At 34.6% G+C, this 25,114-nt stretch overlaps 1 protein-coding gene across 1 annotated transcript in view; it reads left to right on the forward strand.

The window, feature by feature from the left end:
• The first annotated feature begins 10,250 nt into the window (after nucleotides 1-10,250).
• LOC138692242 (MD-2-related lipid-recognition protein-like) overlaps nucleotides 10,251-25,114 on the forward strand; it is a 113,514-nt gene continuing 98,650 nt past the window's right edge. The window contains exon 1 of the mRNA XM_069815378.1: nucleotides 10,251-10,408. Within this exon, the coding sequence (XP_069671479.1) occupies nucleotides 10,327-10,408 (82 nt within the window). The 5' untranslated portion in view covers nucleotides 10,251-10,326. The remainder of the gene's footprint in view (nucleotides 10,409-25,114) is intronic.

Below are 25,114 nucleotides of genomic sequence, written 5' to 3' on the forward strand. Positions count from 1 at the left end.
ACCAAACGGGGATGAAGTGAGATGAGGACGAGGACTCGCCATAGACCACCCGGTATCCGCTCTAGGGCTGGGGAAAACTTCGGAAGAAACCAACTAATTAGACCAAATCCGAGCGCAGCTCTGAATCAGCAGGCCAGCGAGTCTGCCGACTGAGCTACTCTCGGCTCCACAAGTAAAGAACCCTGGTCTCACACCACTTCTACACAGATGACAGTGACTGACAGGCCAGTTAGGGGAGGTAAACTTGCTAAAACTTTCAGCTGTTGCCATGTTTGCGCTTGGCTTGACTCTTTAAATGTATTTTCTTTTGCAACTGGTTGGATTCTTTCAAAAATGGAAAATTCACAACACAGCATTCTCGGCGGTCTTCTGGCGGCATCTTTGTCCACAGTTTCACTAATTGGGGGAGCGTGTCAGTCAGATTTATGGCTTCCTGAACCCAACCCTGCAACGAAGTTTCTTTACTTGTGAAATCAAGAGTACATTGGTGGACCTACTAAAAATATGTAGTTATCAACAGTAATCTCACTAGAGGTTTTGATTTAGCTAGAGAAAATCAAAAGTCGAGTGGGATTTAATTGACTATTACACGATTAGAAGAAAGTATATAAAGATTACAAGTAACAAAGTACTCCAATACAATAAAATATTAATTGACTTACGAAAATACAACTGCCTTCAAATGTATTATTGTACCATCTCAACATTACGCTAGATGGCAGTAGCTGTTTTCTTGTCATCAGTTGTGCCAACTATGGAATCTTCATTGAACTCTGTGGACGGTTACTAGTCAAGAAGGCTATGTTGATTTAGTTTCATTTTTATTAAAACAATTGCATTCCACTTCAATCATCCGGATGCCAGTAATCAACGTCACTTGACAGATGATTTTCAATAAATCTTAGTAAGTTATTAAACAATCTCTGATACGTGACTATCCATAATATCATATAGCAGAAGCTATAACAAACATAACCTAAATAATATAAACAAGTGTTAGAAAAGTTTTAATTAGGGATGATGAAATAAACAAGAAACGTTTTAAGTAACGATGATGAAATAAAAAAATAAACATGAATAATTTTAAAAGAAACAATTATTGAAACTACAATTTTCAAATTTGAATGTTTTAGTGGTTGGTGATTCAGTTGATGTTATATTGGACGTGTGCGTAAAAGAAGTGAACTCGTTGATATACATGGTGTATTCCTCAACTTATTCAGGGTTTCCGAATGGTGCTCTTCATTTATTTGTAAATAGGGTTTCAGGGAAGATGCATAGGTATGTCCGGTGATCTTTATTAATTCTTGTTCTTGAATGCCAATGCGAGTCATATTTGAAAGTGCTGTGCATCGACTGGAGTGGTTTGTAATTTTCTGTTTTTTTTTTTTTTTTTTTTTTTTTTTGGCATACAGATCAGTGCAGTTTGAAATGTTGGCAAACAAAGAAACAAATGCTAGGGTAGTGATAAAAATAAACAAATGCTAGGGACGGGATAAAATTGTGCCATAAGCAGTGATTGGTGGAAAGACGTCCTTTCGTATCGTTTTATTGGTCAAAAGTAGTGTGACGTAGTAAAAGTGTAATACTCATAACTAGACTTCGTGGAATTGCCACGAGAATCGCAAGGTTTACTGCGCACGCAGTATAGACTGTATGAGAAGGGGGCGTGCAAAGGATTGAGTATGCCTCTGATGTAAACACTGAGCAGTATACTGCGGTTACAATAAAACCTATATCCTGCATTGAAGAAATATAATGAATGATCTTTGAAGTAGGAAATGTCTAAACATGCAAATACACAATTATTTTGTAGTGAGATATATTAACTCTTAAAATTTAATGTAAGATACTCACATCATTCTTGAATATGTGCATTGCAGTGAGGAGTTACGTACATTTTGAGAGACTGCAAAGTAATCTCCTCCGATGGTCACTTAAACAGTTTTTATATTGGGAAATGTACGTTCAACATCACACGATGTAATACGTGCGTATTTGAAGAACGGAAAGTTACTAATTTTTAGTACACCAACTTCAGACGTCTTGTCGTGACCTGATAGTACATCATTTATAATACGAAGGTTGTGAATAGGCAGAATTTTTAGCAATAATGTTTCTCAACTCACATTTCACTTTTTCTGAAATTAGTGAATTGTTATTTTGGATAACGGTTTGTGATACTTCATCCACTATATTAAGGGCTTCTGAGAGTTGTAGTTTAGACGATTCTAACAGAATGATGCTTTTGGACACGATTTTAAAATTAGAATCAATGAACAGAATATCTTCCAATAGCTGTTCAGAAGGCAATGATTTTATAGCTGCAACAGCGGAACTGTCTGTCCTATCCAATGCATCAATTACCTCCATTATTTTGCTGTAATGTTCTGCATAATAATTAACAGCATCCAACCACTTTCCCCAACGGGTCAAGACTGGCTGCGGGGGTAAGGGTATTCCAGGGGCAATTATTTGGAACAGCAACACTCTCATTGTAGTATGTTTGATTGAATTCTTGTCTACACTGAACAAAAAAATATAAACTTTGACTATTACAACCACAGTAATGCAAAAACAAGTGCTTACATAGATATACATTAGCTGTAGCTGCTCTATCTATTTGGACCGGTCACATCTCTTAACATGAACTGCTTATACTACGCGACCGGGCGGTCCCTCACCTCCTCTATACTACCGTACATCGGCAACCTGATTGCATGCTGCGTGTGGCAATTCAACGAAGTCTACTCATAATAATACATTGCTCTCTTGAACTGACTGGCAAGGAAGGCTCACCAAGTGATAATGGATTTTCACAACGATTTTTCACTCATAATATGTTCCATTTGAAACATTAAATCTCCCTATAAATTTCTAAATCCGGAGAACGCCTATCCTTCGAGATATGAATTTTCAAAATAATTGCTTGATACTCATATAAGTGAATTTAAATGAATTTAAATACTATTACAGTCACAATCATGCCATGGTATGAAAGAAAAATTTCACAACCTCGAGCGGGATTCGAACCTGCGACTTCCTGTACTCCGGTCAGGAAGTCGCAGGTTCGAATCCCGCTCGAGGTTGTGAAATTTTTCTTTCATACCATGGCATGATTGTGACTACAATAGTATTTAAATTCATTAATATGTCACATCAACGGACGTATATACGTCATCCAACATCGTAAGATGAAGATTTCATATAAGTCTCATATCTTCATTGCCATCGTGAAGAAGAAAATGTTTAACGCCTCAAATGTTTATGCATTGCCATCAAAATGAGTTAGCCTTATGAAAACTCAGCTCTATAAGTTGTTTCAAGAAGTATAGCTTACTTCCCAAGTGTCATAGCATTCTTTCGGTGGACTCGTGGACAAGTTGCCGAGGTAGACCGGCTGTGAAAGAGTAACTCCAGAAGGTAAAACGGTGGAAGTGATAACAATTTACAAAGCACATAGCTTCCATTGTTCAGCTTCTTGACGTTTATGGCTTTAGGCCTTGGGAAAATTTCATTCGAAAGTTCGCTGATAGTGTTTTGTTACTTGGCACGAATATTATATTGCATCAGAGAGATAATGTGATGAAATTGCAGTCCTTAACACATAATCAGTTTTCATCTCCTAGATATATGAATATGTTCAAATAACTTATGGCTGGCGTAAATCCGGGTACGTTGACAAAGAAAACGGATAAATTCGTCACTCCTGTAGAATTCTGTTTTCACGTTGATGTATAGAACTGCTCTAAAACTGACTGTGAGAAACTCATTTTTCTGAAATGTTCGTGATGCAGAATTCCACTGTGTTTTGAGCATTTTTACAACGATTTCCACTACTGTGATCAGTACAGTGAGTAATTTCAGATATGCTTATATTTCCTTATTATTTTTTCATAGACTATTCTGTAGTCAATTTCATGAATAATATACAGGGTGATTCACGAGGAAAGGTAAAAAATTTAGGATACGATATCTTAGGCCATTTTGAGTGAAAAAGTTCATATGAACATAGGTCCGTTTTCGAACAATGGCGGAGCTAGATGCATTTTTTTTTTTTTGGTAAAACGTCTCGCCCGAATGTGACTCAGACGTTACCATATGCTGCTGACGTGAGACAAGATCACCGATGAATGACGTAACATTGGAATCTGCATTGTGAGCGATGTAGAGAAGAGAAGAGAAGAGAAGAGAAGAGAAGAGAAGAGAAGAGAAGAGAAGAGAAGAGAAGAGAAGAGAAGAGAAGAGAAGAGAAGAGAAGAGAAGAGAAGAGAAGAGAAGAGAAACAAACCGGGTGGTGGGGCATTACAAATGTCACAACAAATACGCTATCACTTATCGGTTCACAGCAGTTCACTCAGCTACCTACAGTACAGTAGTTATACAGGTACAGTTATCGGAAGTGTTAAGTTGTGTTTTTCAAGATGCCTTATAAATTTTCTACTGCAGAATACGCTGATATTGTGTATGTTTATGGTTTGTGCGATAGAAGTTCCTTGCGTGCCGTCGCTGGATGAAAGACTTGGTATAGCAAAGGAACGGGGAAACGAGAGAGGCGCTAATCGACCTATTTTGGATGCGGCATAAAGACAGCCACGAGCAACTCTGCCGAGCGATGAGCGCGATTCACGCCCGAGCGCAACATTGCATTGAAGCAGAAGGAGGTACCTTTGAAAATGTGCGAAAACATCGACCCCGACTTCTAGAATATTAGGTATTTATGCATACGTGAATATAAACTTTAAATTTGTCCGTTATCTGTGTCTAAATGCGAGTTAGTACAATGGAATCTCAGAAGTTTTTGTGAAATCAAAGAGCCATATCTCCGTAACCGTTCGAAAACGGACCTATATTCATATGAACTTTTTCACTCAGAATGACTTCAGAATTCACATCCTAAATGTTTTACCTTTCCTCGTGAATCACCCTGTATATCTGGTATGACATTTTCATAACTTATATTATTCAAGGAGATTTTGACAGCAATTACGGCATGTAACTAGATGAGGTTTATTGCCTGATATATCTAGCATATAGCACTGTTTGCATTAGCTGTTATAGCTCTGGATTGAAGAATTTGAAAAAATCATATCTCGAAAACTAGGTCTTCTCCGGATGTAAAAATTTGTAGGGAGGTTTGTCACTTCAAATGGAACATATGGGGGGAAAATGGTTGTGAAAATCCATTATCACTTGGGAGCCTTCCTTGTGAGCAAAATGGGAATTCAATCAATAGCTTTCTCAAAACACGCTATAAAATATATTACGTACTACGATGTCCCGAAGTACATATGATATTTCAGTGCAGACTTTCTGCGTCATCATATGGTGATGGAAGAGTGGAACAGAGAAAAATTGTCTCCGGTACCGGGATTTGAACCCGGATTTTCAGCTCTATCCACTAACTAAGCTACACCGGATTCCCATCCCGATGTCGGATCGAATGCTTTCAGCTTAAGTTCCGCATCTTGGGTTCCCTCTAGTGGCCTACCCTCATGCACTGCGTCATAGATGTATGACAGTGGCACAATGTGCAGAGGTGCACTGGTTATGAGTGACTAAGTGGCCGGGATCCGACGGAATAAGCGTCGTCTTAAATCACAAAGTGATGAGTAGGGCTAGGATTTTGATGACCTATAAATCATAAAAAATGTCCTAAAAACAATGCATTTATGACCTACAAATCCTTCAAAAATTCCCTTAAAATGCCCTAAAAATTGATCTTACATTCTAAAATTGGCTTAGTAGGAAAAGGAGTTTTGTGCTACTTAATATTTAGACTAGTAATTAAATTAAATTCTAGTACCAACATTTCAGTTTATTTAATTTTACATAGTTTTTTTTAAGTGAAACACTTTAATTAGTTATTTTACCTGATGCAGTTTCCATGTAGTCTACCACAAGGCCACTCTTATACGGAATTAGCAGGTATAGAGGAGTCTATATTGAAGGGATGGTTGGACTGATCCATTACAGGGGGGGTGTACTACGTTAAAAGGGCAATATTTGTGTAGAAAAGCGATTAAAATATTATACAAAATAATGGGCATTAGCCACCGGTGTAGCTCGGTCGGTTAAGGCGCTTGCCTGCCGATCCGGAGTTACGCTCGGGCGCGGGTTCAATTCCCGCTGGGGCTGATTATCTGGTGGTTTTTTTCCGAGGATTTCCCAACCGTAAGTCAAATGTCAGGTAATCTATGGTGAATCCTCGGCCTCATCTCGCCAAATATCATATCACTATCACCAACTCCATCGACGCTAAATAACCTCGTAGTGGGTACAGCGTCGTTAAATAACCAAGTAAAAAAATAAAGGGTATTAATGGAGAAAATATGTAGACAAAATAGCAAAGGAAATAAACATTATTTTATATTAAAAATGGGGATTTGTGGCCAAAATTAAATGAAAATGCCTCAAAAATGTCCGAATGATAAGTACAAAAGATGCTCTTATGGAAAATGCTATGGAAAAAAAATGCCCTAACAAATACGTTTGAAAACATTCAGTTTTTCACATAACATAAATACTAAAGCAGCAATGTTTCTGGCTTACTAGAAAAAAGATGCAATTTCATCAAAATCCTAGCCCTAGTGATGAGGGTAGGCCACTAGAGGGAACCCAAGAGGTGAAACTTAAACTGAGAGGATCCGACATCGGGATGGGAATCCGGTGTGGCTTAGTGGATAGAGCGTCAGCACGTAGAGCTGAAAACCCGGGTTCAAATCCCTATGCCGGAGAGAATTTTCCTCTGTTCCACTCTTCCATCATCACGCTATGAAATGTTTCATATAAAACAATTTTTATCTCGGAAAGAAAACAAGAACGAGCGAAATAGCATTAAACTTTTTGGTTGGAAATATCTCAGACAATAGCCCCCTGGATTTAGTGGCATTATTTACAGTTCATTGTGCATAAACAAAAATCATTGTTGCATAAGTAACATACACAGTAAGGAAACTGTAAGTTAGGTACCTAACGAACATGAATGGTGTCCCTGGCAGGGATAAATTAACACCATTTCACCAAATTCTCGAAAGGGGACAATCACCGGCCTAGTTCTACATAAAAAAAACCTTCTGTATGAGAAATGTAAAATTCAATGATGGCACAAAATGATAAATATTTAAGCAAATGCTATGCTTACTAATTTTCTTTCATTAAAATGTTGAGCCACACTTGCGTTTATCTCGTTTGGCTAAAATCTTACGAGACAGCACGTGGACGGGCGCCGGGTGGGAGAGCCCCCGATAAGCGGGAAACCAGGGCACGCTCCACTTAAAATGAGGGTGAGTTGCCACAATTGAGTCCTTTGGCTAAACACAGAATGCATGACAAAGTTGCGGGAGATAGCCCAGTGGCGGCTGGTTGACTGAGGCAAGTGAGGCCGGGCCTCAGTCGCTTGGCTTAACTGAAATCAAATTTTGTGTTTTTATATAATGTATTAGTTATTTGAATGAAACATATATCGCTGTAGAAGCATTTGAAAACTTTGTGATGTAGATAGACCTGTTTTGCAGTAAAATTTGTTCCTGAGGTCAGGCCGGGTCTGGCTTGTGATGTATATATGGGTAGACCTGTTTTGCAGTAAGATTTGTTCATTAGGCCAGGATCGCTCGTGCCGGGTCTGCTTCTGCATTTTCGTGTGTCTTCGCGAGCTTTGAGGTTGCGCTTAAAACGCTGTAGCTGAGGCACAATTCCTCTGGCCTGGTCGTGGTTTTCCTAAGGCGTAAGACAAATGTCGGGATGAGCCCTGTAAGAAATGGGCCACGGACCTATATGCCCTTCCCAATATATATTCCCCTTTTCTTGTAAACGACGTATGCCCGTTCAGAACCTATAAACTGTCTATTAATTGTACGAGGTCACTCAATTAGTCGCAATTTGAAAGGACAGGGACCTCTCAAATTGCAGATTTAGATTTCACGGCGCTTCTTCCGACGGCCTTCACATGCCTTGTCATCGAACAACAGATGACAGCGTCTTGCCATCCTACCGGCAAACACCAGCCATCTCCTCTTCGCCCCGTCCCGTGATCACTTGATCAATTCTCCGTCCCCCTCGCGTATGTGGTACCTAAGAGGTTACGTCCAATTTCGGCTTAACCTTCAAAATTTTCTAGAGCTCCTTCAGTGGAGCAGCGTAAACCGGAGTGAGACCAGTGGCCAACAGGCTTGGAGCTCACATATTTAGTTTTGTACAGCCCCCAACCCCTTGCAAGGACGCGTTTTGCGTACCTTTTAAATTTGTCCTCCCAAATCTCTTTCGATTTTTCGTCTCTGGCCTGGTCAGGTTTAACTCCTCCCAACCGTGGGCCGGCCTCAAGGGTAGAGTGGGGTGGGAATAGCAATGGTGACTTATCTTCCTAAATAGGCCATAAATAACAAACATTCCAGCTCTTTGGCAGACAGAGACCCACACTGTTCTCTCCCCTTATGTCTTAGTTTATGACTTAAGCGAAGGTGTTGTACTATTGTACTTCGTAGTACAGTAGTGAATCTGGGCCAATGTCGTTATGTATTTCCGGAAAATATAAACAGAAACAAATGCGAGAAATAATGCCGGTGTAGTTAATTCATTGTTAGAGTGTCCTTTTTCGAGAAGAAATAATACTGAAAGAAAGGAAGTTTAAATAAAAAGAGAGCGTACCGAGATACCTACGACATCGCTGACAATTTTTCTGACACATAATCTTAAAACGCGAGTTTCTATTGCATCCTGGTATGGGCAACATAGATGGTTAAGTGGTAATGTGATGCAAAATAAACTTCAGCGTTGGCCTTGTTTGTTGCTGTCAAGGGAAAAAATAAAAAGAAAAGAAAGAAAGGGAAATTTCAACACATAATATGGGTTGCTTCATCATACTGAAACAATCGCTGAAACTCACAGCATAACAGCTTATTTGGTGAGTGAAATTATTTTTCATTACTAGTAGTAATAATAATAATAATAATAATAATAATAATAATAATACAGTAATCATGGTATCTATACTAATAATAAATCTGTAGCCGAAATTTTTCTGGTAATTTTCGATTTTACAAAAATAATTGGTCCTAACATATATAATTAACCGCCCTGAAACCGAAAATCGCTTTTTTGAAATTTTTGTTTGTATATCTGTCTGGATGTTTGTTACCTTTTCACATGATAATGGCTGAACCGATTTATATGAAAATTGGAATATAAATTAAGTTCGTTGTAACTTAGAATTTAGGCTATATGGCATTCAAAATATTTTATTTAAAAGGGGGGTTATAAGGGGGCTTGAATTAAATGAATCGAAATATCTCCCTTATTATTAATTTTCATGAAAAATATTACATACCAAACGTTTCTTTAAAAATAATTTCCGATAAGTTTTATTCCATGCAAAATTTTGATAGGACTGATATTTAATGAGATAAATGAGTTTCAAAATTACAATAACAACGCCATCTAAGGCGGTGTAATGAAATAAAAAAAACAAATGACTTCGTCTATAAGGGGCCTTGGACAACAACAATCGAAAGCTATGAAACATAGCCTACAGAGAATGTTTCTGTGTTTGTATGAAGTAATATCGGAAGCTAAATTGACCGATTTGTATAATTAATTATTAATTCACATTGGAAAGTGTAGTTTCTCTAGATGGACATAATGCTATGTTATTACAATGACTTCTGAGTGAATCGAGGACAGGTAAGATTAAAATAGTTTCTTATGCACAGAAAACTTGATAGGCTATTCTGTACATTCGTTTCCTGTATTTCCTAAAATAATTTTTATCACCAAATGAGTGGTCTCTGGATCAAAATGATCGCATTTTAATTTTTAATACAATTTAAGTAACATAATAACCGATTTATCCTTCTATCAAACACGAATGTTCCCTGGATCAAATGTCCTATTTTAATTATGTAATTACTTTATATTTATTTCTAACGGCTGCAGCGGAGTGCACGGGTACGGCTAGTTAATAATATAATAACAATAATAATTAATATCATAAAACCACATTTCCTATCTGAGGCACTTAAACTATTTGCATCTGGCCTCACCGAGGATTTCGATCACCGGCCGCTATTGCTATCCAAAGCTTGAGTCATTTATCTGGATAACACAATGAACGACTCCTTCCAAGTCCCTTCCTCTTCACTAAACCGAGACACAGTGCTTACGGATTTTGTTTATTTTCGAATGTTAATTTATAAACAGATAGTCACGTGTCGCAAGCGTGCCCCGACCAGTGACGCAACGCGTTACGCTCGTCACGTGACCCTCCCCCGAGCAATTGCCCCAATCTGCGGCCGGACGCGGCAATCAAGCCGCAGTTTCCGAGCTGGCGTGATGTGGAGCCTGCTGCTGCCGCTGCTGCTGGGCGCCCTGGCCGGCGCCGAAGTCGTCCAGTTCCAGCCCTGTCCGCAGTCAAGTCAGTACCTACCCATACCGTGCAGTCTTTACTGCATGTTTTCCAAACTTCGCTTCAAACGGTGAACATAGTAAAATTTGATTTTTTTTTTACGTGCAATTTTCATTTTTGTATGTGTAGAAATAACATTGCTGCAACAACTTCAATTCCATATTAATTTCTGCAAACAAAATTGGGCCAAATTTTGGAAAATAAAATATAAATAAAATAAAAATTGCAGGAAACAGTAATTCACGAATAGAGATCAGGGTTGGCATGATTTTCCCCGACTGAGAGTGCTTTTTTTTAACTTATAGAACAGAGCTGCAAGTGGTAAAAAAGTCTTTCTTTATTAACAATTCCAATCATTTTTATTATTTTATATTGTTCTCGAATCTTTGCTTCATTCATTTATTTAAACGGTGAACTTAGAAAAATTTGAATTTTTTTCTTAATTTACGCACAATTTTCATTTTTGCGTGTATAGAAATGCCATTACTGCAACAACTTCAATTCGACATTAATTTCTGCAAAAAAATTGGGCCAAATTTTGGAAAATATAAATAAAATAAAAATAGCAGGAAACAGTAATTCATTAATATAGATCAGGATTGACATGATTTTTTCCGACTCACCTGAAAAAACCCGAGGGTTTTTGACAGATTTTTTTTTTATTTTAATTACATAAAGAATTGTAATAAAATTGCAAGTGGTAGAAATCTTTCTTTAGTAACAATTCCAATAATTCTTTATCATTTTATACAGTCTTCGAATCTTCGCTTCATTCATTCATTTAAACGGTGAACTTAGTAAAATTTGAATTTTTTTCTTAATTTACGAACAATTTTCATTTTTGTATGTGTAGAAATACCACTGCTGCAACAACTTGAATTCGATATTTATTTCTGGAAACAAAATGGGTGCAATTTTGGAAAGTGCAATAAAAGTACCAGAAAACAGTAATTCACTAGTATAGATACTTCTCAGCCATTTTTAACAGGGTTGACATGATGTTCCCCGGCTCACCTCAAAAAACCCTTGGGTTTTTGTTTTTAATTTACAGAAGAAGAATTGTAATAGAGCTGCAAATGGTAAAATATCTTTCTTTATTAACAATTGCAATCATTTTTATGATTTTATACTGTTTTCGAATCTTCGGTTCATTCATTTATTTAAACGGTGAACATAGTAAAAATTTTTTTTTCTTAATTTACGCGCAATTTTCATTTTTGTATGTGTAGAAATATCATTGCTGCAACAACTTCAATTCCATATTAATTTCTGTAAAAAAATTGGGCCAAATTTTGGAAAATATAAACATAAATAAAATAAAAATAGCAGGAAACAGTAATTCACTAATATAGATGCATTTCAGCCATTTTTAACAGAGTTGGCATGATTTTCCCCCAGCTCACCTGAAAAAATCCGTGGTTCTTTGACTGAGAGTGTTATTTTTTTATTTACATAAAGAAGAATTCTAATAAAATTTTGTAAGTGGCATGATTTTCTCGGCTCACTTGGAAAAACCCGTGAGTTTTTGTTGACTGAAAGACTTTTTGTTTTTACTTTACATAAAGAAGAATTGTCATATAAGAGTGCAAGTGGTAAAATCTTTCTTTATTAACAATTCCAATCATTTTTATTATTTTATGCTGTTCTCGAATCTTCGTTGCATTGATTTATTTCAACGGTGAACATAGTAAAATTTGAATTTTTTTCTTAATTTACGTGCAATTTTCATTTTTGTATGTGTAGAAATACCATTGCTGCAACAACTTCAATTCCATATTGATTTCTGCAAACAAAATTGGGAAAATTTTTGGGAAATAAAAATATAAATAAAATAAAAGTACTAGAAAATAGTAATTCACTAAAATAGATACATCTCAGCTATTTTTAACATGGTTGGCATGATTTTCCCAGCTTACCTGAAAAAACCCGTGGGTTTTTGTTTTTAATTTACAGAAAAAGAATTGTAATAGAACTGCAAATTGTAAAGAAATATTTCTTTATTAACAATTGCAATCATGTTTATTATTTTATACTGTTCTCGAATCTTAGCTTCATCCATTTATTCAAACGGTGAACATAGCAAAATTTGAATTTTTTTTCTTAATTTACGCGCAATTTTCATTTTTGTATGTGTAGAAATACCATTGCTGCAACAACTTCAATTCGATATAAATTTCTGTAAAAAAATTGGGCCAAATTTTGGAAAATATAAACATAAATAAAATAAAAGTAGAAGGAAACAGTAATTCACTAATATAGATACATCTCAGCCATTTTTAACAGCGTTGGTATTATTTTCCCCGACCCACCTGAAAAAAAAAACCGTGCTTTTTTGACAGAGTGCTTTTTTAATTTACATAAAGAAGAATTGTAAGAGAGCTGCAAGTGATAAAAAGTCTTTCTTTATTAACAATTCCAATAATTTTTTATTATATTATAATGTTCTCGTATCTTGGCTTCATTCATTTTTTTAAACAGTGAACATAGTAAAATTTGATTTTTTTTTTAAATTTACGTGCAATTTTTATTTTTGTATGTGTAGAAATACCATTGCTGCAACAACTTCAATTCGATATTAATTTCTGCAAACAAAATTGGGCCAAATTTTGGAAAATAAAAATATAAATAAAATAAAAATTCTAGATAACAGTAATTCACTAATATAGATACATTTCAGCCATTTTTAAAAGGTTGGCATTATTTTCCTCGACTAACCTGAAAAAACCCCGTGAGGTTTTGACTGAGAGTGCTTTTTTTAATTTACATAAAGAACTGTAATAAAATTGCAAGTGGTAAAAATCTTTCTATATTAACAATTCCAATAATTTTTTATTATTTTATACCGTTTTCGAATCTTCGGTTCATTCAATTATTTAAACGATAAACATAGTAAAATTTGAATTTATTTTCTTAATTTACGCGCAATTTTCATTTTTATATGTGTAGAAATGTCATTACTGCAACAACTGCAATTTGATATTAATTTTTGCAAAAAAAAATTGGGCCAAATTTTGGAAAATGAAAATATAAATAAAATAAAAGTAGCAGGAAACAGTAATTCACTAATATAGGTATTTCTCAGCCATTTTTTGACAAGGTTGGCATGATTTTCCCCGATCCACCTGAAAAAAAAACCGTGCTTTTTTGACAGAGTGTTTTTAAATTTAATTTACATAAAGAATTTAATAAAATTGCAAGTGGTAAAAATCTTTCTTTATTAACAATTCCAATAATTTTTTATTATTTTATACCGTTTTCGAATCTTCGGTTCATTCAATTATTTAAACGGTGAACATAGTGAAATTTGAATTTGTTTTCTTATTTTACGCACAATTTTCATTTTTATATGTGTAGAAATACCATTGCTGCAACAACTTCAATTCCATATTAATTTCTGCAAAAAAAAAAAATTGGGCCAAATTTTGGAAAATAAAAATATAAATAAAATAAAAGTAGCAGGAAATATTAATTCACTAATATAGATACATCTCAGCCATTTTTAATAGGGTTGGCATGATTTTCCCCGAGCCACCTGAAAAAAAAACCCGTTTTTTTTTTTGGCTGAGAGTATTTTTTTTTAATTTACATAAAGAAGTTGTAGTAAAGCTGCAAGTGGTAAAAAATCTTTCTTTATTAACAATTCCAATAATGTTTTATTATTTTATACTGTTTTCGAATCTTCGCTTCATTCATGTATTTTAACGATGAACATAGTAAAATTTGAATTCTTTGTTCTTAATTTACCCACAATTTTAATTTTTGTATGTGTAGAAATACCATTGCTGCAACAACTTCCATTCGATATTAATTTTTGCAAAAAAAAAAAAATGAGCCAAATTTTGGAAAAGAAAAAATAAATAATATAAAAATTGCAGCAAACAGTAATTCACTGTAATATCCCATTATTAAGGAGTCCTTTTAAGTGAAATATTTAGGCGTAATTTTCGACAATAATTTAAAATGGAACCAACACATTAATTACCTTTGTAATAAATTACGTAAAATAATATATTATTTCCTTTTATTGAGAAATTACTTGTCAATAAGTTTATTAAGCACAATATACTTAACTTTATTTCAATCGGTAATTATGAAGGCCTATGGAATTATAGGATGGGGTAGCTTATTTAAAACAAATTTTAATCCACTTTATTTATTACAGAAGAAAATAATTAAAATATGTCTTCATAAACCCATTGATTTTCCATCTTAAAAATTGTTTTTAGACTTCAATGTTTTAAAAATCAAACAAATTAATTTATTATATTGTATTGATAAAATTCATACATAACAATCGAAATAATTTTGAATTTTATTCTCATAGTTAAGAAACAAAGGTATGAATTCTTTCAGATTGTTTGAACCAAAATGCAACACTACTACAGTATTTAATGATAGAAGTAATTTAGGCCCAAGAATATATAACAAATTTATTTTTAAATATCCTAATCTTGTCAGTTCTAATAGTTCTAGTATTACAATTAAAAAGTTAGGTATAGATTTTAGAAATAATGTGAAGTTGTACATTTAAATTTATCTATTCTTATTGTGTAGCGGACATAAGACAAATTCTATTATACACTTCTTAATTTAAATTCAGGAATCCACCACTGAGCAAGAGTTCTACTCTTTCAGGGATGAGCTAAAGTTTTATCTGTTTATATTATATTTTGTTACAATTATTAGCAAAATAAATACATAAATACTAATGTAGATACATCTCAGCCATTTTTAACAGGGTTGGAATGATTTTCCCCGACTCAGGTGAAAAAACACGCGGGTTTTTGACTGAGAGTGTTTTTTTTTAATTTACATAAATAAAAATAAATTGTAATAAAGCTGGAAGTGGTAAAAAATCAATTCCAATCACTTTTATTAGTTTATACTGTGCAAATCATTATTAAGTAAGTGCCTATCCTATAATAGTATACCGGTATCAAATTTAACTTATTGATTAATTCTTGTAAGCAATCATTAAAATGCCTAAGTAATTGTTGTTTGTTTAGTATCTAATTAAACAATCCAGCAACAATTCTTAGAATTTACATAGTAGTAGCCACTGTAATAATTAAATCATATTAAAAAAATGTCAGATATTTCAAACAAGTTTGCAAACAAGAAAAAACCCGAAAAAAAATTAAGAACACCAGATGTATATTGATTTTGTCAACCCTGATTTTCAAGAGGACACATACTTTTTAAAACTTCTACAGTTTTCGTCCAAAATTTTTTAAATTTAAACTACATAACAGGCCTACAATGCTATCATCTGTACAAAATTTGGTGCCGTCAGGGCAAACAGTTTTGAAATTATATATTTTCTTAATATATTTTATATTGACGTCACTAAAAACGCTCCTTGCGACAAAGTTTTCAAAATTTTTAGTTCATATTAGCCCAAGAGCTTGAAAATAGTCATGAGAATAAAAAATTAAATACCTTTTTGAGTTCAGTCTAAATAGAGAGTCGCATATACAGGGTGTTTCCGAGGTGGTGTTACAAACTTTCAGGGATGATGGCAAAGGGCACATGTATCAATTTGAGATAAGGAACCCTGGTCCGAAAATGACTGAGTCGAAAGTTATAAGCAAAAATAGTTGTGTGGGAATGGAATTGTAATTTGGCACCACGTGCACTCCTTCCCTTAACCTTTGGAACAGTCGTGGAAAAATGATATGGGCGGGATGTCTCCTACGTGGGTACTTGTTCCCGATACAATGTGTGAGCTTGTCTACTGTTCCCATTGGCTCATCCGTATTCGAAAATCAGGTCTGCTTATTCCGCTCTCGTGTACTCCTCCATTTCACTAGGACTGATCGACTGCACACTGCAACTTGTACACATACTCTGCTGTCTACAGACGTGCATATCAGGACCGACCATGTCCGTTACACATTACGCCATCTGCATTACTTTAGTGTAGTTTCCTGTCCCCATCCCTCAGACAGCGCACTGAATAGAATACTGTAAGTAGACAACGTAAACAACGTCAGATGAATACAGTATGTGTAAGATGTACAGATAAATACACATAAATAAGGTGTACAGAGGAATAAAATTATTTCATTTTCAGAGAACTGTTTTTGCTTGTAACTTTCGACTCGGTCTTTTCCGGACCAGGGTTCCTTATCTCAAATTGATACATGTGCCCTTCGCCATCATCCCTGAAAGTTTGTAACACCATCTCGGAAACACCCTATATAATTTCATGAATTTATCATTACAGCATATTTTTTGTGCGAGATCGTGCGTATTTGCTTGTTTTCCGCACAGAAACAATACGCGGTAAGTGTGAAATACCACATTCAATATTCCCAACGTAACACATAACAATTTCCCTCTTCTTACCGCTTAAGCGCGACATTCATTTTACTGCTTTAGGCTTTTAACATATTATTTTTAGAGACGTTTAACACAGTAATAATTATAAATTGGAAACTTACCACTGCAATTTCACCTAAATTGCACTGTTAATTATTGTTTTTAAATATTTGCAAAAATTAAATAATCTCTACAACACCACAAAAGTTACTGCATTTGTAATGCAAGTAACATTAAGGAAGCCGTGAAAAAATCAACAAGATTCCAGATGCCGATGTTATTACTGCAATATGTTATATAAATAATATTGTTAAAATATTAAAATGAAAAATAAATCATTACATAACCTTACCGTTTGTTTTAAGTTCGCATTTATAGACTGGGGGCGGGGGGGGGGGGAAAGACAGACGTATGTCACGGCCTGCTGGAGTATAGTAAACACAGAAAACATTTTACAGCAACAATGTTGAAGAAAGATATTTTGGTGTTCCGAAGTTGGCGTCATTAAACAGAAACCAACGTGGAGATTTCATTGCAACTAATTAGAAATTCGTCTTTCAGGTATGTAATAAACGATCTTCGCACAAAATAATGTACGATACACGAGCGATATGTTTGTTTTCATGTTCTCGGAAATTAAAAAAGCTCAACTACGTTTCGCTTTTTCAATCTTTTCCTCGATCATGAAAACGTCAACATACCGCTCTTGTAACGTATATTACTATTATCTAACAAGCAAACGTTCTGATGGGGGCAGATAAAAAAGTTAAATTTTTTTCTTTCACCATGTTAATAATGTTAAAAGAAGTGCTTATACAAATTTTGGCCACTCGACCGCAATTACGAGACCGTCCAGAAAGTGATTTTCCCTGGGGCCGTTTATAGAAAAAAGCAGAATTGCATGGAAATATTTACTGAAACAGATACAGCAATTGTTCCGCTATTTGTCAACATATCCCCCCTGGAATTGAGACATTTGTCATACCATGGGATCAATTTTTGTGTCGTAGAAGTCAGCCGCCTCAGATCTGAACTAGCGTTTGACTGCGTCTGCATCTCTCTCCTGCGAGCCCATGATATGAGAAATGTCTCAATTCCGATGAAAAATATGTTGAAAAATAGCTCAACAATTGCTGTGTCTGTTCCAATAAATTTGTCCAATGAAATTGTGTTTTTTTTCTGTTAACGGCCCCTGGCGTACTTATTTTTTTACGGCCCTCGTAATTGCGGTCGAGTGGCCAAAATTTGTATAAGCACTTCTTTTGACATTATTAACATGGTGGAAGAAAAAAATTTAATTTTTTATCTGCCCCCATCAGAACGTTTGCTTGTAAGTGCAATATGAATATTTCCGGAAGGAACTTGATATTAACACTTCATACGAATGCGTTTAAATTTTCTTGATCAACATTTCATTTCCCTCTGTGAGAAGTTTCAGATCAATCTGATAATAACTGTTGCGCAAGAACAGTTTTTATTCAATAAACTGCTTAGTTGTCAAACAAAGTAAACGCAAAATGTGATTCGATATTTTAATGAAAAAAAAAATAGTAAGCATAGCATTTTCATAAATATTCATCATTTTGTTACATCATTTTATGTTACATTTCTCACACAAAATTTTTGACGTAAAACCAGACTGAGAATTGAACAGGGAATACCGGGGATTGCCCCATCTGGAGAATTTGGTGTTCCCTGCTGAAAGAGTATTAATTTATCCCTGCCAAGGACACAAGATAAGAAAAGAAATTTACATTCACTTCTCCTTCTCTTCGAAATCTTGAACTCTTCTATTCCTTCGTACCTGTCGTCTCGCTTCACTTACTTTTCTTCCCACCACAATCTGAACACACGCTCTCGCCATGAAACAATACTAACAATACCATCCCATCGCACCTCCTCATACTCATCCTCTTTCGCAATAGCCCTGCCAAGACTCTGGAATTCGTTACCTGCTAGCATCAGGGACTGTCGAAATAAAATTCAATTCAAACACAAACTTACTAGGCACTTGGTCAGTAATTGAAACTCGTTCAGACATGGTTTCTTGTAAATAGTTCTCTTAATCTATCACAAAATATTTCAATATCCGGTAATTTCATTACTATAGATTTTTGTTATTGTAGGTTTAATTTGCAATTCAGTAAATACAAAAAAATATTCTTTGTTCTTAACTTCTATGATAAAATGTCTAGCTTTCATTAATCAGGTAATCTTGTCGTACTTTAATTTTTATTGTAATTGTAATTGTAAATTTAATGTTAATTGTAATTTTATTGTTCATATTATAGTTGCAATCCCCTGGTAGAGGGGCAGAGAAGGCCTGACGGCCTTATCTCTACCAGGTTAAATAAATAAATACTAAATACAATTTATCCCCGTTAGGTACGCAACTAATAGTTTCCTTACTGTGTATGTTACTAGTGCAGTGAATAATTATATTTGTTTATACAGGGTGAACTGTAAATAGAGTAATGTCATTAAATTCAGGGGGCTATTGTCTGAGATATTTCAAACCAAAAAGTTTAATGCAATTTTGATCGTTTTTGCTTTCTTTTCGAGATAAAAATTGTTTTATATGAAACATTTCATAGCGTGTTTTGGAAAAGTCATTGATTGAATTCCCAACATTATTAGTCAGTTCAAGATAGCAGTGTATTATGGTAATAAATAACTGAAGAATTTCAGCTTGTCCTTGAAGTGTGCATTTGATCCGAACAGATGTAACTTTTCGTTCTGCAAAGTAATTTTTCAAAGTTATATTTGTCCATATCAAATATCTGCACATTTCAAGGACAAAACTGAAATTCTTTTAATCATTTATTATCATAACAAACTGCTCTCTTAAATTGACTGAGCATATTGGGAATTAAATCAATGACTTTCCCAAAACACGCTATGAAATGTTTCATATAAAACAATTTTTATCTCCTTAAGGATGCAAAAACTAGTAACATTGTATTAAACTTTTTGTTTAAACTATCTCACAGAGTGACCCCCTGAAATTAGTGATATTACTTACGCTTCACCATATATATATATATATATATATATATATATATATATATATATATAATTTGAACTGGTAATGAAAATTACGGGTAAACGGCTGAACAGATTTTAATGAATGACCAGTAGCGTAGCATGAAATTTTGAGTAGGGGAAGCTAACTCAAGTTGTCTTTCATGCAATATGAGAAAACGTATTACAAAAATACAGTCTTAAAATAAATAGTAGTCAATGTCATGTCAGCAGTCGAAGATTGGTTGGAACATCGTAAGTAACACCAATAAGGCATCACCTCAAATGATACGTAGTAAAATATGATTTCATGGTTTACACATATCTCTAACAAATAGACACGTATACGTATAACATTAGCTCACTCCCTGTCATACTTAGAGAAATCACAATATTAGTATCATTACGTAAGTATGCGTCTGTCTTTTGGTTGTGTCCTTCATTGACAGCAAGGGAGTCGGTCATTTGTTTTTTAAATCACACTTTTGTTCGTAAGTCAGTTTTGATAATACAATTGTCCTAAAAATATTCAAGTAAATTAGTGTCAGGAACTGTTATTTCACTCATTATCTATTATATCAGCCACAATGCACACTAACACTTCAACTGAACACAACTGACGAAAAGGGATAACTCGGAAACTACTTATTTTAAATGTTAAAGCTAGCTTCTTGCGAGCCTTGCGACTAGGGTAGTTTAGTTAGAAAATCTGTGGGGTGGATTACACAGAAGAAACCGGTCTGCTTGGAAGCTAGTGTGTGCAGGCTTCTTGTTTACTGCTGCATCACAAATAATCCTGAGCTGCCGCATCACAATATTTAACGCGTAAATATAAATTCTATTAAAATTAATAAATAATTTTCTTCATAAACTGCAGGTTTATTATGAAATTATTATTAACTGGGGCAGCTGAGCTTTTTAGCTTACATTAACGCTACGCCACTGTGAATGACCCGCCATTTTGCAGGTCGGCATCCAAGTATTTTCAGCAAAATAGTAACTTTCGTTGAAGCGTTAGTTTTCCTACATGATTTTCCTATTTTCCAAAATCCATCTTTCGTCAGTTTTGAGAACTAATTGCATTTCAGTATAAAACAAAACACACACTACAATAAATAATAGGCTATTACACGAAGGCCATGACCTGCAGGAATGCTGACATATTTAGAGCTCAAATAAATGCAATTGGTTATTAAAAACTTCACGACTTACTAAAAGTAATTCACAGGTCTGATTCTGCTGTGTGTAATTTTCTGAGTAGAGTTATGTGTTGGATATTAAAATCTACAAAACTTGAGGTGGCTTTGATGACATTATTACGATTACAAATGAAATATTATTATAGTTAATACCATGATGTGACTATTTTTCATTAATTATACATATTAATGCTATATTGATGTTATGAAAGTGAAACGTTTTGGGGTTATGTAATTAGATGTAAAGAATATCTTAAATTAAATCTTCATTTCTATAATTTACTGAGTGGCGGCTATATAGTATATAACTGCAAAACTTACGTAAGATAATAATATTGTTATTAAAAATCGAATATTTGTATAGTTATTAATCAAGTGGGGTTGCGTTTTTTTTTCCATATACTTAATGGCGGTGTGGTGTAGATATTTATACGCGTCATTTTCTTCAGTATTGGCTCGAGAGAGCGCAAAAATTACAGTTTCTAAGATAAGACCATAAGGTATTACTTACTGATAAAATAAGAATTCTGTAGTCTCCCGATCATTTCAGAAAGATCTCTTAGCACAATAAAATGATTTTACCCTCTATATTTCAAGCTCTACATGCAGCAGCTATACCAAGATGCTATCTACGTCTATTGTTCGAAAGCATAGCAAACCTGACTTTTTTTTTAACTTTCATCTACAATCCACAATGACCTGAAATAGCTACTGCATTATTCCCACATGAAAAACCCACTGATGGTCCTGACATTGTTACTTGCGTTTTCGCGTTGAAACTCAAACACTGAAGGTGGATAGATTCAAGAAAAAGTATTTGGCATAAAAAAACCATTCAGAGGGAGTATGTTTCATTATTACGGAAGCAAATAACTTTCAAAATGTCTGGTATTCTTCGTTGAAAATAAATCTGAAAAATTTTTATTTGAATATCTACACTGGTGGCCATAATTCTGGAAATTTTTTGTTTTTGTACTGAATTATTATAACATCTGCATTGATTCACAGATTTATACAATTGAAAATGTTACTCGTGACTGATTCGTTAATTATGGGGTTATAATAAAGGTATTATATTAAATCCTGAATATTTTAACAATAAATAATCAATACTATGTGGGAAACTATGTTCTTGTCGTTTAAGATCTAAATATTAATTTCAGATTTCATAATGATTTTTCCAATATTTACTGAAATAAAAACTAGTCCATTGTTGATTTTAAGATTATTGTTGATCGGTAGAAGCATTGTTGAGCACTGGTAGCATAAAATATGTACATTATTAATTTGCTTCTATCATTAGTCTGACTTAAGATTTCGTTAGGTTAACACCTGATTGCTTTACAACAAACTTTATTGATCATTTTATCACAATGGATCCACGAAAGAACTGAACACCTTCTAGGGCAGTCACACTTCGAGAAGAAGGCTACACAATCAAGGAAATTGCAAGAAAACTTGGTAATGGTGCTACATTGTCTAGCGTCCAGAAGGTATGGCAGAAGTACAAATCCACAAAATCTTGTAAAACAACACTTAGGACTGGTAGAAAACCTGAAGTAAGTCCAAGAGATGTGAGGCAGATTTGTCGAATAGCATTGAAAGATCGAAGGAAATCTTCTAAAGAGATATAGGAAGTTCTACACAACAATTGACTTAGTATTTTATGCTATCAGTGCTCAACAATACTTCTACTGATCAACAATAATCTTAAACTCAACAATGGACCAGTTTTTATTACAGTAAATAATGGGAAATTATAATGAAATCTGAAATTAATATTTAGATCTTAAACGACAAGAACATAATTTCCCACATAGTAATGATCATTTATTGTTAAAATATTCAGGATTTAATATAATACTTTTATTACAACCTCATAAGTAACGGGTCAGTCACGAATAACATTTTTAATTGTATAAATCTGTGAATTAATACAAATGTTATAATAATTCAGTACAAAAACAAAAAGTTTCCAGAATTATGGCCACCAGTGTAATGAACTTAGTTTGCAGCATTTGCTGCACAAGCCACTAGTAAATATATAAGTTGACCACGACTGCAATACGAGTCGCCCAACAATGGTAATTATTGTTATGAACGTTATTTTTATCGACAATGCGGTAGCGAACTGTTGTTTAGAATTTACACTCAAATTTATAGAAGACGACCCAGACGTATCAAACACGAAAAAGAATTTTCTATTATAAGGGAAGAAGTAGAACTAGCGCTTAAGGAAATGAAGAATAAGAAAGCAACAGGAGTTGATGGAATCCCCAGTGAATTGGAGAAATGCTTGGTGCTTGATGAAGACAAGAAGGGAATTCTATCATTATGCAACTACAGAGTGATTTATATAGAACTGACACATTTCTTTCATTAATTGTTTCAAAACGAATTGTGCTAGCGACAACTTATTATACCTAAAATGTAGAGGAATTTTGGGAGATTATTTACCTCTATAGCAAATGTTGTCCGGCGTTGTCAAATCCGGAGATCTCGGTGGCCACAGGTTCCTGGAAATTATTCGGTCGTCACATAACCGGATAAATGGAACCATGCTTCATCTGTGAACCATGTGATGGACAATATGGCAGGATTTTGCGCAATGAACGTCTGAAACCAACGACAATAATTCAATCTTTTATCCTTATCTGGTTCCTGTAGCTGATGAACAACCGTAACCCTATATGGCTTTAGGCTCTCTGACACTTTGAGTAGGTGTACCCTGTCTCCTGCGACAGACGTCTTAATGATTTTTGGGTGACTGCTCCATCAATTACAGCTACTCAAAGGGCATACCAGAGAGAATTTGGTGTTCGCAATCCTCCCAAAAGAAATACAATACTGGGACTGGTAAACAAATTGGAAACAACTGGATCTCTGGTGAGTGAAAAGGGCAAGCATCGTTCATATAGGCTTCCCACGGTCGTTGTTGACGTAAGAGCACGACTGGAGCAGTCACCCAAAAAATCATTAAGACGTTTGTCGCAGGAGACAGGGTACACCTACTCAATGTGTCAGAGAGCTGAGAAAAGTGCAGGCCTAAAACCATATAGGGTTACGGTTGTTCATTAGCTACAGGAACCAGATAAGGATAAAAGGTTGAATTATTGTCGTTGGTTTCAGACGTTCATTGTGCAAAATCCTGCCATATTGTCCATCACATGGTTCACAGATGAAGCATGGTTCCATTTATCCGGTTATGTGACGACCGAATAATTTCCAGGAACCTGTGGCCACCGAGATCTCCGGATTTGACAACGCCGGACTTCTTTCTATGGGGTTACTTAATCTCCCAAAATTTCTCTACATTTTAGGTATAATAAGTTGTCGCTAGCACAATTCGTTTTGAAACAATTAATGAAAGAAATGTGTCAGTTCTATATAAATCACTCTGTAAATATAGCTATGGGAAAGTCGAAGGGCCTAAAGATTTTACAGAGACAGTGTCGCTTCCAATACCGAAGAAAAATAATGCAAAGAAATGCAACGAGTTCAGGACTATCAGCCTGATATTACACTCGGGGAAGATTCTCCTGCGAATACTGAATCGAAATTTATATTCTAAGATGGAAGAACAATTGGAAGAAGAGCAGTTTGGCTTCATGAAGAGAAAAGGTACGAGAGATGCAATTGGAGTGCTACGAACAATCGGCGAAAAATTCTTAGAGAATAATAAAGAAGTGTATGTAGTATTTGAAGACTTAGAAAAGACGTTTGACAGAGTGGATTGGAATAAATTGGTGGAAATCCTAAAGAAAGCTGATGTGGATTGGAAAGAGAGAAAACCGTTCAGTAATATTTATATGAAACAACAAGTCAAAGTCAGGATAGAGAAGAAATGTCTGAAGGAAGTGAAATAGGGAGAGGAGTACGTCAAGTATATCCTTTATCATAGACACTGTTCAACATCTGCTTGGAGGATTTGGTGAAGAACTGTTTACATGTGAGGAGTGTTAGTAGGAGGAAGAAGAGTAATATATATATATATATATATATATATATATATATATATATATATATATATAAAATAAGAGAGTTGGAGTTACTTACGGTTAAACCGGAAGTAGAAAAAAACTCGGTAATACCATTATTGAGTTCTTTGCATATGGTTATCCTCACATACCAAGTTTCATATCACTGAACCGTATGCTTCAAAAGTTATTTAGGT

This window comes from Periplaneta americana, chromosome 16 (genome assembly GCF_040183065.1).
Source record: "Periplaneta americana isolate PAMFEO1 chromosome 16, P.americana_PAMFEO1_priV1, whole genome shotgun sequence".
Taxonomy (NCBI): domain Eukaryota; kingdom Metazoa; phylum Arthropoda; class Insecta; order Blattodea; family Blattidae; genus Periplaneta; species Periplaneta americana.